General features: G+C 48.5%; 6 protein-coding genes across 6 annotated transcripts; 5 read left to right on the top strand and 1 right to left on the bottom strand.

The window, feature by feature from the left end:
• Positions 1-325: 325 nt before the first annotated feature.
• On the top strand, positions 326-850 carry N7473_008852 (putative dUTPase; the record flags this gene model as incomplete). The annotated part of the gene is made up of 1 exon (XM_057154792.1): positions 326-850. The coding sequence occupies one exon, from the start codon at positions 326-328 to the stop codon at positions 848-850; it is 525 nt and encodes a 174-aa protein (XP_057005922.1).
• Positions 851-2,488: 1,638 nt separating this feature from the next.
• N7473_008853 (sugar porter family MFS transporter) lies at positions 2,489-4,303 on the top strand (the record flags this gene model as incomplete). The annotated part of the gene is made up of 4 exons (XM_057154793.1): positions 2,489-2,586; positions 2,648-2,973; positions 3,043-3,826; positions 3,907-4,303. 4 exons carry the CDS (start codon positions 2,489-2,491, stop codon positions 4,301-4,303), a joined length of 1,605 nt encoding a protein of 534 aa, XP_057005923.1.
• A 1,815-nt stretch (positions 4,304-6,118) lies between these two features.
• N7473_008854 (mannitol dehydrogenase family protein) lies at positions 6,119-7,627 on the top strand (the record flags this gene model as incomplete). The annotated part of the gene is made up of 1 exon (XM_057154794.1): positions 6,119-7,627. One exon carries the CDS (start codon positions 6,119-6,121, stop codon positions 7,625-7,627), a length of 1,509 nt encoding a protein of 502 aa, XP_057005924.1.
• Positions 7,628-11,113: 3,486 nt separating this feature from the next.
• N7473_008855 (putative short chain dehydrogenase/reductase) lies at positions 11,114-11,909 on the bottom strand (the record flags this gene model as incomplete). The annotated part of the gene is made up of 2 exons (XM_057154795.1): positions 11,114-11,829; positions 11,879-11,909. The coding sequence occupies 2 exons, from the start codon at positions 11,907-11,909 to the stop codon at positions 11,114-11,116; spliced, it is 747 nt and encodes a 248-aa protein (XP_057005925.1).
• A 582-nt stretch (positions 11,910-12,491) lies between these two features.
• N7473_008856 (aromatic alcohol reductase) lies at positions 12,492-13,519 on the top strand (the record flags this gene model as incomplete). The annotated part of the gene is made up of 3 exons (XM_057154796.1): positions 12,492-12,533; positions 12,587-12,837; positions 12,901-13,519. 3 exons carry the CDS (start codon positions 12,492-12,494, stop codon positions 13,517-13,519), a joined length of 912 nt encoding a protein of 303 aa, XP_057005926.1.
• Positions 13,520-16,180: 2,661 nt separating this feature from the next.
• On the top strand, positions 16,181-17,263 carry N7473_008857 (uncharacterized protein; the record flags this gene model as incomplete). Its single annotated transcript, XM_057154797.1, has 1 exon — positions 16,181-17,263. The coding sequence occupies one exon, from the start codon at positions 16,181-16,183 to the stop codon at positions 17,261-17,263; it is 1,083 nt and encodes a 360-aa protein (XP_057005927.1).
• Positions 17,264-17,294: the final 31 nt, after the last annotated feature.

Raw genomic sequence — 17,294 nt, forward strand, 5'->3', positions numbered from 1 at the left:
TTGGCGAAGGAATAAATAGGGGTAGATATGAGGGTGGACTTTATATTGTGATAGAACTGCTTTGAGCTTAGCAATTGGAAACATGGTGATCTTCGTCGCAACGCGTGCTGTTTTGTATTGCGTGGTTACCTCGGAGACGGACGCCATCCCTTTAGATTTAACAGAGGCGGTGGGACGTGTTGACTGTCAGAGTGAAAATGGAAGTGATACTTTCTCACTCGAATCATCCCTCTGACCTACTCGAGAATCATATCACAGCCTATTGCCAGTCTTATGTCCAAAGTTGTAGGGGAGTATCGAAATCCTACCTATCTACCGGTCAGCTATGATTCTCAGCGGTCTCCAAATCGTCAACCGTCAACTGGTTCGGAACCTGCAAAACGTCATTCAACAGCAACAACCATGCGGTATCGACCTTACACTCCGCCAAGTTTCCAAATGGACATCAGCGGCAACAATTGATTTCGACAACTCGAAGCGCCAAGCAGCCAAAGTCTCAAGCCTGCCTTTCAACGATGACAGCCAGGGTATCACACTACCGCAAGGGGCTTATTTGGTTGATTTCAACGAAACTGTCCACGTTCCATTGAACTGCATGGCAAGTGTGTTTCCTAGATCATCGCTATGGCGGTCTGGAGTGGGGATCCATGCTGGGGTCATTGATGCTGGGTATAACGGGGCGATGGGTGCGTTGATGGAAGTTAAGAACCCGCATGGAGTGATTATGTACAAAGATTCAAAGCTTGCACAGATTGTGTTCGAGGAGATGACAGAGAATGTCGAGGGGTATAGTGGTGTTTATCAGTCTTCGACGAGTAGCGCTGGACGGGATGGACAGGGAAAGTCATAATCAGGGTCTTGTTTTCAATATGACCTGGTATTACCAGCAGCTAGCCCGGGATTGAGAACAAATGCATTCGTAAATCAATTCGTGTAGCCCTTATCAGAGAGTCTATTCAGTGGCACCAGAAAATAGGCTTTTGAGTTTACCTTTCGCTCGCCATTTTCCCCTACGGTATCGGCCCGTGAGTCTCCGGTACGCAGTTTGTCTCTACCCGCTGGGAGTGAGTAGGTCTGGGCTCCCAAGGAAGACGATATCGGCATCCCCAAACCCCGCATTCCACCCGTATTCTCCAGCACTCGGAACTCGGATGGCTCCTTCGGGTTCGACGCATCAAACTAACTTCCCAACGGGAACGGAGCAGCGAAGTCCTAGAACCCGCCGACTGCTGTCGAAGCCAATCGTGAACTTCGACTGCACTTTCCACTCGAAAGATAGGCTCAGTTATCGGATGGCTCTAACCAAAGCAGTTCACCGGAGGAGTCAAAGGCGCTTGGAATCTAGACGTTGTCGCGCGAGGACTAGGTGTAAAGTTTCGGCTTCAACTCGCTCATGGATCAGTGGAAGGCTGTGGCTTATGACCCTCGTATGACCTTCCAATCAAAGTGTTGCCCGGAACAGAGTAGTCCTTTGCATATATAAGATATGGATTTGGAACATACTGCTGTCTCCGTGCCTGTGCAAGAAGGTTTGAAGGGAATCGCCCCCGAACGTGGTAGTCTGAACCAATCACCATGGAAGTAACCTTTTAGTTGACTTATAAGTTGTACGAATTCAATTGCAACTGTCAATCTGGCCATTCTCAATTCACCAGCGAAGTTGATGAGCAAAAATCCAAAGTCCATCAGCACTACTAGCATAGTGTAGAATTCTCATGTCTGTGGTAGCATCTAGGAATCCACCTGGGCGCGCGGGGATCTAAGCTAGAAAGAAAATTCCCCGAAAAAGCCCCGACGAGCACTACATGCATAACCTCATCATTTAGCGTTTGAGCTATCCAATCACCCAACAGCATACCGCAGTCTTGGCCACCCAGTGGCAAAAGAGTAGCCAACCACAGCCAGGAAAATTTCGCCGGCCGGTATAGCCACACGGCCCGTGTGTTGTTGCTTTTTGCGCCCGACTCCGAAAATCACGGCATATGGTCTCTACAGACTACAGAAAGACCAGCAAAGTTTAAAAATGTCTCAACCCGGGAACCGGTCGTCTTCTCGGGCATGGGTCTGTGGTCCGATAGCCTATAATGATTAGTTCACCGAGGGACTCTCCCGAGCTCCTTCCGAGATGATCCCGACTCGATCGCGGAGGGGCCCCACTCCTCCACTGCCAACTAACAATTGGTTGTGTACTAGTCTGGCATATACTTCTCCCCGGAAGAATACTACCTCAATATGGTTGTCAGACCGTTGTCAGACCTAGACCATCTTGATGAAGTCTGTTAGTAGTAAGAGGGTGTTTTGTTGAGGGAGACTTCCCTTGGTCTGGGGTCTCCGCGTTGATCGGCGGGGTATAAATGTCACGTCAAATCCCCCAGATTATTCTCTCCAGACCTCACAGGCTCTGGTTCTATTCCACAGGACTCTTCATCTTTCCTTGATCCCTTCTCCCTTCTCCTAATATTTATATACATTTGGAATCACCAACAAGATGGGCATCCTGCTCAAACAGCCCGAGGGAACCGCAGGAAAGGCGTGGCCTGCTATTTTGATCAGTGGTTTCGTCGCTTTCGGAGGTATTTTATTTGGGTATGTTTGATACAGTTTCTCAATTTATCTGTCTCTACATGGGAGCTAATGCTCGGTGCAGCTATGATACAGGCACAATCAGCGGCATTCTCGCCATGCCCTACTGGGATCGGACATTCTCCACGGGCTACACAGACGCCGATGGCAATCTTACAATCACCTCCAGCCAGTCTTCAGCCATTGTATCCATTTTGTCTGCGGGTACCTTCTTTGGTGCCCTTGGTGCTGCCCCTATGGGAGATTTCATTGGTCGTCGCTGGGGATTGATTGCCTCGACTGGTGTTTTCACGGTCGGCGTTGTCTTCCAGACTGCTGCTACCGCTATTCCTCTTTTCCTCGCTGGTCGATTCTTTGCAGGCTTTGGTGTTGGTTTGATTTCGGCATTGAGTGAGTGATTGTCTATCTTCCTTGTCGCATGATCTGTCCTCGTACTAACTAACAATCTTCCTTGATCAGTTCCCCTATACCAATCCGAGACTGCGCCTAAGTGGATCCGTGGCTTCATCGTCGGTTCATATCAATTTGCCATCACAGTCGGCCTGCTGTTGGCCGCGGTCGTGAACAACGCCACCCATGACCGCGATGATACCGGATCCTACCGCATCCCGATCGCGGTCCAATTCGCCTGGGCCATCATCCTTGTGGTCGGCATGCTCGTCCTCCCCGAAACACCCCGTTACCTAATCAAGAGAGACAACCACGAAGGGGCCGTCCGAAGTCTAGCCAAACTCCGACGTCTTTCTGGCGATGACCCTGCTTTGCTCGCGGAACTTGCCGAGATCCGTGCAAACCATGAATTCGAGATGAGCATTGGAAGCGCCGGTTACATCGAGTGTTTCAAGGGCAGCCTTGGAAAACGTCTTCTCACTGGATGTCTCCTTCAGGCCCTTCAGCAGTTGACCGGTATCAACTTCATCTTCTACTACGGTACTCAGTTCTTCAAGAACTCTGGGTTCAAGAATGAGTTTGTTATCAGTTTGATTACTAGCTGTGTGAACGTTGGCTCGACTATCCCCGGTCTGTACGCTATTGATAAGTGGGGAAGACGCCCTGTTCTGCTTATGGGAGCTATCGGCATGACTATTTCTCAGCTCCTCGTTGCTGTTTTGGGAACTACCACTACCAGCCAAGATGCACTGGGAAATATTGTCGTTCATAACGAAGCTGCGCAGAAGGCTGCCATTGCTTTCATTTGCATCTACATCTTCTTCTTCGCTGCCTCTTGGGGACCGATTGCCTGGTACGTTCCATAGACATTTTGTTTTTCCATTCTTCTCTTTCTCTCTCTCTCCGTTTGATCATCAACTAACACCATTCCAGGGTCGTCACTGGAGAAATCTTTCCTCTCAAGGTCAGAGCCAAGTCTCTGTCCATGACCACTGCCACCAACTGGCTCCTCAACTGGGCACTCAGCTTCGCCACCCCTTACCTTGTCAACTATGGACCCGGCAATGCGAACCTGCAATCCAAGATTTTCTTCATCTGGTTCGGCTGCTGCTTCCTGTGCATCACCTTTGTTTACACCATGATTTATGAGACTAAGGGGTTGACCTTGGAAGAAGTTGATGAGCTCTACAATGAGGTCAGCTCTGCCAGGAAGAGTGTTGGCTGGAAGCCCACCATTACCTGGACGGAGAAGAAGGAGATTTCGAATGCACTGGGAGAAAAGGGCCCTGCTGGTGAACACAAGGAGTTCCAGGAACCTGGACATGTTTAAATGGGATGCTCTGAACGAGATTATGAATGGCGATAAAGCTTTTGTTGCCATCGCGGTGAATGATGTGTTTCCAACATATTTACGCACTACACCTTCGTCTCGATGGGGTTCACAAGAATTTTGAGGCATCTTAGATTTTAAACGGATATATCATTATCGGCCAAGCCCGAATCGTTCTGGTGTTGACACGAAGAACGTAAAATTTTTGTCATCTATTCTTGCATTGTCGGGAGCTATCCAGACCAGGATCCGCTGTTATCCTACAATCAATGGAATTGCTTTGATATGACCCATGGTTTCAAGCTGAGATTTACCCGCCACATAGCAAGATTCGCCACATCAATTCAAAAACTGATATGAGGCTCAACCACATTTGCGATACTGCAAGTCCGTTTATGTACCTCTTCTTGGCTCACATTTGTGTATTTCGCAGAGGGGGAAAGATATTGTTTACTATTCAGGAACTCAAGCTCCATCCTATATTCCAGACAAGGGGTAGTTATGAGCTTAAACAGTCATCATATTTCCGAATGCGGACGAGAGATCTCCTAGTCTTTCAATGCTTGATGCTGACCATCGCAGAGAGTCCAACGCGATCATTCGCAGTAGCTTCGTTTCTATCGAGCAGCATAAATCGAGTCTAGCATGACCTTCACACAAAAGGGAGCAATGAAGCTCCGGCCACCCCCAGACTTAGGCAGCGGAAGATAGGGCTTCTCCCAACGGCCAGACTAATTCATATATCTTTGAGGCTCGGTATATGTTCCTAAAATAGGGAGTGGGTCGAGCTTTCAGGGGTACATACGGAGTACATAGTACAGGTATTCTAGCCTAGAGTCCTAGACAGCCGGCCGGCGGAACGAGAGTAAACAAACTTTATTCTCCATATAAAAAAAGTACGGAAGGATCATCTAAATTGCACATGACCTTCTGGAAATGAAGATCAAAATCCTTTGCTGTGGATCGGAAAAAGGAAATGTTCAGGAATAGGGGCCAAAGCGAGACGAAACAGTCTTGTCGATGTTTCGGGCGAGTAGAGCAGATTTTTCATTCCTACAGTATTCTTGTGAAGTACAAGCATCAGAGTTTTTTTTTTTCTTTGAAGCATGGATTAGCTTTTAGGCGAAGTTCCGAGAGTTTATCTGGCAGGGAGAGCTGGGTGTAGATTTATGCAGTGTAAGTGACCTGCAGTACATAAGAAGGAGGGTGGCAACTGTGGCCGAGAAGGGCGGTGTGGGGCCAATAATGACAGCTGACTTTCTGTCAGGCAAAAAACTCTTCACTTACGAATGACCTCCTCTTTATACTAATTTTATCATCAAACCCTCAGACTATCAACACACTATCCGAGACTACAATCTACCCCGTATCTTTCTAGAAAGATCATCTCGCTATGGACCTTCCATGGGCAGATGACCTACTTTATACAGTAGTTGTCTGTCTCAAAAGAGAAAGTCGCCTCCGTGATGGGCCTGATTGACCAGATGGATGCTCCACCTCCCCTTATCTCCACTGTTTCCCACCCCGGAAGATCCAAACAAGATCCAGAGATTCGCAAGATTCTCCAAAGCTTCCTCACTGTTCCCAACTTTCCCATGGATCCAGATCTCCACCGCCCGACTCCCATGATGTAATGCTGCTCCCGGCACATTTTTCGGCGATCCGTCAAAACCGGCGGTGTCCCAGAGTCAAAAGCGACAATCTTGCTCTTTCTTTCTTTTCTCTCCATCTCTCTGTAAATTCCTCTTTCTCCTCCTCACTCTTCTCCCTACCCTCTGTCATTGTCATCTAGCTCTGTTCCTCCCTCCCTTCACAATGGCACCCCTGAAGCTCAACAACAAGAACCTGGCGCAAATCGCGACCGCGGGTGAGACCCAAGTCAAGGTTCCCACCTACCAGCGCGGTGGCGCGGTCAAGGAGGGAATCGTCCATGTCGGTGTGGGTGGCTTCCACAGAGCTCATCTGGCTGTCTACGTCGATCAATTGATGCAGAAGCATGGTGTGACCGACTACGCCATTTGTGGTGTTGGTCTGCAGCCCTTCGATGCCAGCATGCGGGACGCCCTGGGCTCTCAGGACTATCTCTACACCGTTATCGAGCGGTCGGCCAAGGGCAGCTTCGCCAATGTCGTTGGCAGCATCAACTCCTACCTCTTTGCCCCTGATAACCGCGAAGCCGTCATTGCCAAGATGGCTCACTCCGATACCCACATTGTTTCCCTCACCATCACCGAAAGCGGCTACTACTACAACGAGAACACCCACGAGCTCCAAAGCGAGAACCCCGATATCCAGCACGACCTCAACCCGGCCAACGAGAATGCTCCCCGCACGACCTTCGGTTTCCTCTACGCTGCCCTTGTCCGCCGCCGCAAGCAAGGCCTCAAGCCCTTCACCGTCATGTCCTGCGATAACATGTTGAAGAACGGCTCCATCACACGCCACATGCTCGAGTCATTCGCACGCCTGCGCGACCCGGAGATGGCAAAGTGGATCTCCGAGCAAGGCGGTTTCCCCAACGCCATGGTCGACCGCATCACCCCGCAGACAGCCCCCTCCGACAAGACCGCACTCGCAGATAACTTCGGCATCGAAGACTCCTGGCCCGTCGTCACAGAGCCCTTCATGCAATGGGTAATCGAAGACAAGTTCTCCGACGGTCGCCCTCCCTTCGAGAAGGTCGGCGCCCAGGTAGTCAAGGACGTGCACGACGTCGAACAATTCGAGAAGCACAAGCTCCGCCTCCTCAACGGCAGCCACTCCGCAATCGGCTACCCGGGCCAACTGGCCGGCTTCAAGTACGTGCACGAGGTAATGGAGAACCCGCTCTTCCGCAAATTCATCTGGCAATACATGCAAGAGGAAGTCAAGCCTCTCCTCCCCGAAATCCCCGGCGTCAACATCGACCAGTACTGCAACACCCTCATGGAGCGCTTCTCCAACCCCACAATCATGGACCAACTGCCCCGCGTCGCCCTCAACGCCTCCGGCAAAATCCCCCAATTCATCATGCCCTCCATCGCAGAACAGATCTGGGTCTCCGGTCCCTTCCGTCGCCTGTGCTTCATCGCCGCAGCCTGGTTCCACTACATCAACGGCGTTGACGACAACGGCAATAAGTTCGAGATCGACGACCCCATGCGCGAGGAACTCCAGGCCAAGGCCCGCGCGGGCGGTACCAACCCGACCGAGCTGCTCAGCATTACGAACCTCTTTGGTGATGATCTGCGTAGTGATAAGCGGTTCCTCCAGGAGATGACTACTGCTATGGAGGATATCGCCAGGGATGGTATCTTGAAGACTATCCCCAAGTACATTGATTAGATTGTACAAACGTGTGCCCCTAGACAAAGGTGTGTTCTGGATATGTATGTGGTTCATTTATGAAGATAGATATGGGTCAGCGAGCGATTTGTTTTTTGTTTGTTTATGGATTTATTGCGTCATGATTCGGTAATTTGCTGTGATTTTTGAACATAGAGATAGATTCGAGGATAGAAAAAAGTCCTTCATTCTCATTCATTAATCTACCTACACTACATACAATCATCACGCTGTAGCGTATATCTCCACTGCGTTAGGATTGACTCCGATACCGTCTGATAAGGTCCTCTGAAATCGTACAAGTTCTTTCTACTTTGTTAAGACCACGAATGACCAGGATAGGATCACTGGCGGGTGTTGAATTGGCGTTCTTCCCCCCATGGTTCCTCACTTTTATTCTCGAAACATTCTTGCGAGCGCTTGATTATCCCAAAACGGCAATATGATTTTTTCCGATGCTTGATTTTCCTAAAACGGCACCTTACTTCATCAACCATCGAGCATATGAAATTATTGCCAATACTTTTGGACGGAACGAGGGGTCAAGCAGATAGCATAATCAGGGCGCCTCATAAGTACACTGGAATCCTCGAGGAAATCTGTGTTCTATCCTTGGAGAATAGAGGCATGAGGGGGTGTTCATTATCTCAATGGTCTCGGGAGCATGGCATCCGCTACCTAGCAAATAGATCATACTCAAACATACCTTTAGAGCCTATGATTTGGATTATAATGTTGATTCTACTACACTAAAACCCAGCATCATTATCACGTCGATGAAGGCAAAGGCTATTGTCAGTTAGAAGCTGCAAGTCTTACTGGAAATTGGATTCGATATCGCGTGGGTGTTCAAAAAGGAGTCTTGCTTTTTTCTGAGTACCTAGAACGCATTCACGGGCCTCTGGCTATCCGGATCATAGGTAGGTAATAAGGTCTAAAGCCGTCTACCTAACCTCAATGTGCCGTGGAAAGCCATCCTAGGTCGAGTTGAGGTATATATCTCAGGCAACCATGACATAAGCTTCAATCAACCCTTACCATGGACGGTCAAACGCGTGAAACAGTGCCATTAAAGTGCATGAAACCTGGAGGGCATAGTGGATCTTCAAACAGCTGGAATGTAGGAGATAATCTTCATATTCAAGAGATGGAGATATTGATTAGTCGAAATGAAAAGCACTCGCGAGAAGAAGTTGAATTTGATTGCCGAAAATTCATAGGAAAGGTAAAGAAAGGGTCTTTTGAAAGGTCTCTCATGGCAGAAATTTCCCAAAGGGAAGAGCAGCTGCAAAGCCCTTCAAAAGACATCCATCCTGCGACACAACCTAGTTGATATTTATTGCAGGACATCCTGCAGCTGGTCGACGGCGGCTTCGTGTGGTTCCTCATGCTCTGGGATGGTGCCACGTTCATCATCGGGGGACTCCACCTATTCACTCCGGGCCTGGCCCCGGGACGCAAGGTGGTATCTGATGTAAATGTAGAAAAGGAAGGACCTTCGAGGGTGGTAAGAGTAGTGTTGATGAAGCTAAGTTCTATCTAGAGCTTGGAAGATCTGAATAGATAGGGCCATGTGACAGCTATCTATCGAACAGTATCATCCAACCACCCCTCTAGCTGGCCAGGCTGAGGGGTGGCATAGGGAGGCACAGAAAGAGAGAGCGGCGTTACGGGGCGTCACCTTCTGAGTGAATTGGAATAGTCAGTCAGGAGCTTTGGCGCCAGCTGTCTGGGTAACATACATTCTTGCCGCGGGAGCTCTGTTGTGTACTCCATCTAACCATAGCTCTGCTATGAAAGAAAACTGAATCTTGAACGAAGTGTTGTCACTTCTAAACAGTCTCTGTTAGCTATCAACATCCTTCAACACTTAGAACTCGGTCCCGTCATCCTCCAGGGCTGCCGGCGTCCTTGGCCCATTTGAACGATCACATATCGTCCGGATATATATCTTCCGTGTGTTTTGCTCGAGAAACTTTGAACAGGCCCCTTCTTATCGAACTCCATTCTGAATACTGTCATTCGTATTTTCAAGTCTATCGTGAAACCTCGTTTATCAATTCATCGCTCTATGCTGTCGCACAACGCCAACTACACTGTCAGTTTCCGCCAGGTCATCATCTTGTGTATTCCCCAGAGAATCCTCCGCGATCCAATGATGCGTGACTGGCTAGGTATATACATACACCTATGACCTGAGAAGGCATCGCTATGTCGATCACATCTGAATGGTCACTCACTGTTCGTCACCTCAGTTTCTCTTCATATCTTATCGATATTGGCGGCCCACATTTCTCTCCGCTTCCTGTCCGACTCAAATAATGACGTCATAAAGTTCGATGCTCCAGGTTGTTTTTTGCCTTTAGTCAACCTATGATATGTCGTCAACGCTCGACTTTGTCAATATTGATTTCATACTTGGAGAATAATTTTGCCTCCTATGTAGAGAAAATCTTTAGGAATAAGTCTCCTTGAATTCGCCCCATGCAATCAAGCATGTGAAAGTGCTGGACATAGACGCAAAAATTCGCTTTGATTTACCTCCGCTTATGGCCCGAGATCCGTTGACCATTAGGAGACGATAAGCGATACGAGATTGAATCATGAAGGCCTATTCTAGTGTAACGCAAGCATTGACTAGTGCATGTAACCCGGAGGATTTGTGTAGCGAGGAAAGTACAACCCGGGCTGCTGAGGATTTAATGACAATGGACATGCTGAAGAAAAAGCTAAATATCTTGATAAAGGGTCAATCCAGGCATTGAGGCCTTACATGGCTAGTCTGGCCACAAAAAATTATGTTTTTTTTCCAGAAGGGCCCAAAGTGGACAGGGCTAGCCTCCTAGGTCATTTTCAGCTATCAGGCCACGTTGACGTCGCAGATCTTAGCGGGGTTTCGACACGGGGCTTTCAAATTTATCACAGACGAGGGATGCTTTTGTTGATCAATTGTTATTGTTCTATGTAACAAGCATCAGGAATTACACGAGATATTACCAACGTCCGTGCATAGAGTTCCGGATATTGAGATCTTCAAGGCCGATTTAGACTTTGGCGTGGCTTTTGTGAGCGGGTTGAGGTCCCCGCAGGTAGGCTGAGATGACGATATGCCGATGTTTTTGTTATGGTAGATGTTAGGAGGGCTTCTTTGAATATCAAAGCTTAAGAGTATCATCGAATTGAATGGTTAAGTTTGAAAGGATTGCGACCACTAAGATCATTGAGATAGACATTCGAGAAACGATGGAGTTGCGATCACAAAATCTTGGAGGGCGGGGGCGGGGTAGGAAGAACCCACTTCGAAAGTACGGAGTAGAGATCTACAGAATAGAGATATGAAGCTGTGCAGCGATGGAAGAATAAAGGTGGCATTGAGATTGCCAAGCGATGACGGGCAGCTAAGCACCAGTTTCACTTAACATCTGTCCACGATGACCAATCCGTACAATTTCAATTGCTATTTCCATCCATCGGCGAAACACAGAACTACCAAGGGTAACATCCTTCTATCCAGACAAATTTGCCAGCATCTTCATCTCTCTGTCCAGATACAATTTCCAGAATTGCTTTAGCTGAATCCATAGGATCACCAGCATTGCCTTGGGCAGTAACTGCTGCCTCGGAATCGCCTCTCAGCTTTGATCGCACAAGGCCTGGACAAAAGGCGAAGACGCGGACATTCTTGTCCTTAAGTCGCTTATTCATTTGGATGGTCATCATATTCAATGCAGCTTTGCTCATGCGGTATTCATCCCATGGTGGAAGGCTGTGCTCACTCGATGGATCGGTAGCAAGCCCGACCGAGCCCAATGCGCTTGATATTTGAATGAGATAGGGGCGACTAGACTGGAGGAGTAGGGGAATGAAAGCTTCAGTAACAAGCATCGCACCAAAGACGTTTGTTGAGAATATCTTTTGTAGCCTTTCCCGTCCAGTAGAACCCGGTGAAGTTGTGCCTGCATTACTGATGAAGACGTCGACTCGTCCGAATTGTTCAGAAACAAGGTTCACGGCCTTGGAGATGGAGGTGTCATCTTCGACGTCTAGCTGGAGAACGGAAAGTGTTCCTTTGATGTTGGTAGCTTCGAGTTTGAAGCGCGCCTGATTTCCTTTCTCAATGTCTCGGCAGGCCAGGATTACATGGTAGCCTGGCTGGCATACGATTGTTTCGGCTGTTGCATAGCCGACGCCGGAGTTGGCACCTAGACGAAATCAGAATTGTGGGATTTCCTGGCGCAGCTGGAATCTTACCCGTAATAAGGATGACTTTTGACTCGGACATGATGCTTCTCACTCAATATGATCTGCGTGGGTGAGCTCAGGGCTTGAGTGATTTGCAACAGTCGTATGGCTGCACATAGAAGTCTCGAAGTGGGCAGATTTTCAGTGAAACATGTGTAAGACTTCGATGCAATCATCGCACGATCAATTCAAAGATACTACTCCTGACAATTTCCATTAAACACAAGCACGGAGTTACGCAGGCTGCCGTGTTCGGTTTTGCCGGTCTAAAACTCGGAGACCGATGCTTATTTCGTCGCGAATATGGAAGGTGATCCACGGAGATCATCAAATGCACGTGCTTTTTTAAAAAAAAGAAAATCGGAAATAAAAAGCAAATCCGGAAAAGAATATTCCCTTTTGATTAAGGTGGAAACTTTATTTTTCTGCATTTCGATCTCCGGCCAAATCCGCGTCAAATCCTCATCGGGCTCCGTTAAAGCCGCTGCTATGCAGATCACGTATTTCATGATGTATACACCGGCGTCGTCTAAATAGCATCTAATACCTGTGTTTATCGGTCGCTATTCCCATCTAAACAATTTTTCTCATCGAAAGACATACTGCAATCACCTCTGTCAACATGAAGATACCTCACACGATCAATAACGTCGCCCTCGCTGGGGTAAGCACAGCAAAAAAACCACTTTATCGTTAACGAAGTTGACAAGATCTTAGGCTAGTGGCAATGTCGGAGCACGGGTGCTTACTGCATTGCTGGATCTCGGATTCAATGTAACAGTGCTTACTCGTACTGCTAAGCCTTTCCCGACCGCCGCGCGCGTGGAAGTTGTCGATTTCACTTCGGTGGAGTCATTATCCGCCGCACTCGTTGGACAGGATGCAGTCATCGACACGACTTTCTCGCCTGAAGTCGAAACGCCACTACGACTTATTGACGCCGCCGCCGAGGCCGGAGTGTATCGCTTGTAAGTGAACTCAATTGATAAGGAATTAACTTTAGCTAATACTCTTATTCTCCACCTTATTAGTATTACCAGCGACTTTGGACTCGACCCTGAACTCCCGGGTATTCATGACATGCCTGTCTTCGGCCGTAAGAAGGTTTCATACGAGGCCGTGAAGAAGCAGGCGGCTCAGAACAGATTGACATACACTCTGGTCGCCTGCGGTGCTTTCCTTGACTGGAGTCTCTCCACTGGTTTCATGGGCCTGGACTTCCAAGGAAAGAAGGCTTCCATCTATGGTGATGGAAACAACGTTGTTCCTTGGTCGACTCTTGAGGATGTCGGCACAGCGACTGCAAATATTCTCCTGCATCCAGAGGAAACCCTGAACCGCCCAGTCTATGTTCACTCCGTGTACATGTCGCAGAATCAGATTTTCGACGCAACCAAGGCGGTCCTCGGAAGCGAGGGCTGGGAGGTCAAGCATAACGATATGGAGCCTCTTTTGGCACAGGCGATGACGGATCTCAAGACCGGCAACATTAGTGCTGCAACCTTTGAGGTTCAAATTCAGTACTGTCTCGCTACCAAAGCGCTTGCACATCCCTGGGCCAAGGATGACAATCCCCTCTTGGCACTGCAAGAGTGGGACCTGGAGAAGGTCAAGGCACTGATTAAGTCGATCGCTCAGAAGTCAAACTAAAGTTGAGATCGTCATGAGCGTGAAGTTGTCAATTGAGCGACTTTGAAAGAGGATAAACTTGATTATTTTGGCACTTAGATCAATGGATACATTTCCAAGATATTGACAATAACAGATTGTGTGTGGCCATTGATAACACCTGGAGTGAGCTTTAGCACTGCAAATCATGGGCATATCGCCCGATCTAGCTTTCCGCCCGCATCTTGCGGTTAGCGAAACGCCAAGCCACGCTATATTAGCTTAGCATGTAGATTCTGACGCTCAGCCCCCTCGCTAAGAGAGAATGAACATCAGGTTAAGTAGTATTCGTAAAGGGTTCTAACCGTTATTGAAAAGGGCAGGATCGTTTCCAGAATCTGTCTAGAGTCCCGATAGTAAATCTGCATTGAAGACATGCCTTAACAAGGTTGGAAAGTTAAACAGATGACACTTACGTCGGCCCAGATTCGAGGCGCAAACCTACACGTATCATGTTATCCCCCGCCTATACCTGGCTTTGTCCTGAAGACTTCCAGAGCGGGACTTCCCGGGAACCTAGTTGTCCATCCAGAGCACAGACTGATGCCACACCCGCGGCCCACCAGATACGAGACTTTCCAGATCACCGTGGCACTAGAGTAAGCCATCAGTCTCACCACCCGCAACCCTGTAAAGACCTTCTTTATTCAGATAATTCGACCGACGGGATAGTGCACCTCGGCAAGTGCCAAACTCAAAGTGGCGCTTGGAATATTCAATATCATACCACTAACCGATGAGGAGTGACTATTCCTCCCGGTCAGGGTTCCACCAAAAAGGACTAGAATAACGAGGCTAGTCAATCTAGACCTTGCCACGCCCTGCGGGCGATCCTGACAATGGCCACGACCCTGGATCATGCAGGGTCAAGGGTTGCAAGCGCTGCAAGGGGGGAAATCCGACCCGACGCGCGAACTGCCAAGATCAACATGCACGTACCTACACGTGATTTATGCAAAGTAAAGCTCGTTCGAAGGATCTAATTCATGCACTATGAAATAATATTCGGATGTCGTTAGTTCCTCCTTGACAAGCATTATAAACTATTCTAGTTGATTCGTCAATTGATGACCGGTTCGCTTAATTGCAGTAAGCCTTGACTTATCAAGGGCGACCTTCATATTCCATCCGGAAAACGACGGTAACCCCGCCACTGGAGAATGGAGGCGTATTGAGCCCATACGGGTAGCTCAAAATACCAGATCTATTGCTCCCAGGTTTGGGAATTGGTATCAAAACTTCTCATTCTCCCTTCTAACTTCTTGAGTGGTAAATAGACGGATGTAATTACTATACTGTAAAGAACACATGCGTAAATAAAGCAAATCTAGTAAATGCATAGCAATAGCACGCCTGGTATCGTAAGATCTACGAAAACTCTCGGGCTTAGCGTGCTATGGACATTTTCTAGAATTATTGGGTCGGGTTTTAAAACCCACGGACCCTCGACCCAGTGATCCACCCGCGGGTTTTAACTTACAGTATGACAAGGTTTGGTTAGCCGTCAGCCTTGACCCCTTCAAGACTATCTCATATACGGAGCACGTAGGCGGTGATGAAGATCTACTAGGCTTAGTTTTGATTAGGCTGCCCAATTACACACGTGGTCTGTTTAATACGAGATAGGCTAAGCAGGACTGCAGGAGCACATGTAACCATTCGGAGGCGAAGAATCCGTTGAGCCAATGAATAGTTCTTCAGGCTATAATAGTGCAGGTTCTAATAGCGGACATTCGTATTATGCGATAGGGGTCCACCAACTACTATTTTCAAGCTCCCCTGGTGCTTCCTTCGGTCTTAAGCGTTGGCGACAGCCTTCTCGGGCCCCGCATATAACTGAAACAGAGCGGAAGCGGCGGGCAGGCCGAAGCTAGTGCTGACGGTAAACGTTGCTTCGGAAAATTCAGTATGCCGATTTGTTCGGTGGCGTTATCGTATCTGCAAGTCACAAAAGATGAAAACATAATTATAAACATTTTGTCTGAGGAAACGCCTAGTTGCTCGCGGAATTGGAGAACGCTCCCGTTATCTGCTCCACTGAATTCGACGAACAAGCATTTTCACGGGCTACCAAAGCTTAGTGCAGGGTTTACCAGTCCAGGCAACCAATTGCAGTGCATGACAGTAGATCCTGCGATTCAGCCACGCAGCTGAAGACCACACTCTTCAGACAAACACCGTACGGTATACTCGATCTGGAATGATACGGATTGATGGTAGCAGTCTGGGTGGGGTAAATTTCAAGGTGGTCAGCGCCAACTCAAGTTGGTGGCCTTTGTTGGTTGTCGTGTACAGTGGGGCATGGCAAGCATGGGTTATGATGCCGTTGGACAGGGGAGCTATCCCAGCATACATAAGGCTAGCATAGCTCGACAGAAACTAGGTTATCCAACCCTGTCATTTTTTATTCAACAGTAGGTTGTAATGCACCTGCTCTATCCCTTATCACACAGAGAAATCGAGTCTAGTTGGCCAGCAATGTTGGACGAGAATAAGGTGCGGCTACGCGCCTCGTGCAACGCTTGCAACGAATCCAAAGTGCGTTGTAGCCAGCGCAAGCCCACTTGTTCGAGGTGTGAGCGAAACGAAATTGATTGCATCTACGGCCTCTCACGAAGGACACACAAAGACGCACCGCCCATCATGATCCCTCCTCCACAGCGAGGACGCAAAACTTCACGGCCGGGGAGGCCTTCAAGACAGCCATCCAGTGGCGATACTCGCACGAGTACTAGTGCCAGTAGCAACAGCTCGAATAGAATTGCTACCCAGTCTAATGATTGTGTGACATCGGACGAGCCAGTGGAGATACACAATAGTAACACAAATATTCTGGACGACTACATGTTTCAAACAAGCATTGAAACCAATCCAATGCATACTACGACACAGCTGCTGGACTTTAGCAGCCTAGTCACTGGTACCACCACCGGCACAGGCATGATACCTGGGCACTTCTCAATGACCGATCCCACTCCCACACTCGGTGACCTAGATACATTCTTCGGTACCAACCACAATAACGACGTGATGGACATGGGGACGTTTCACGGGTTGCATGGCCAGGGTGAATGCACCTGCCACGCGGGTGTGACGGAGCTACTAGCGTCGATGCGCGGCGCCAGCAGCAGCAATGATCAGCGGCTGTCTCTGGACGCGCAACTTGCAAGATTGAAGCAATGCATCGTATCATCAGAGGAATCTATGGGATGCATACACAGTCGCGACGATTCCGAGCCTATTCACATTATGGCTGTCACTATGCTTATTGGGTATGTGATCGATGACTTCAAGATGCTTGCGAATGAGTCCACGGTACGCAGGGGATCGTCGTTCTCATCCTCATCATCAGTGGCCGATTTTGCGTCTTTGGGAAATAAATCGAGTGTTGCCACTCCAAGTAGCACCACAACGTCTCTGGGAGACATTATCGAGCCTCGACTATCATGGGGAGTATTTGAACTAGAGGAGGATGATGAGATGGATCTCCGACAGCGGCTATACCTGCTGTCATTCCGCAAACTAGAGAGGCTGTTGTCGCAACTCACACTGCATTTGCGAGATCAGCACAACGCGTTGGCCAGCCTTCCAGATCCTTCACGACATATGGCATTTGTCATTGCGTGTGATTATGCACGACTGTGGCTTGAGCGAAAAGCTGGAGATGTTAAGAGACTATTTTCATTCCATACGACAGATGAGATCATGAACTCAGTGCTTGTATAGCACTTGCAAACACTTTTAGAACGGCTGGAGT

This window comes from Penicillium subrubescens (assembly GCF_028828155.1).
Source record: "Penicillium subrubescens strain IBT 31985 chromosome Unknown utg000006l_segment0_segment0, whole genome shotgun sequence".
NCBI lineage: Eukaryota > Fungi > Ascomycota > Eurotiomycetes > Eurotiales > Aspergillaceae > Penicillium > Penicillium subrubescens.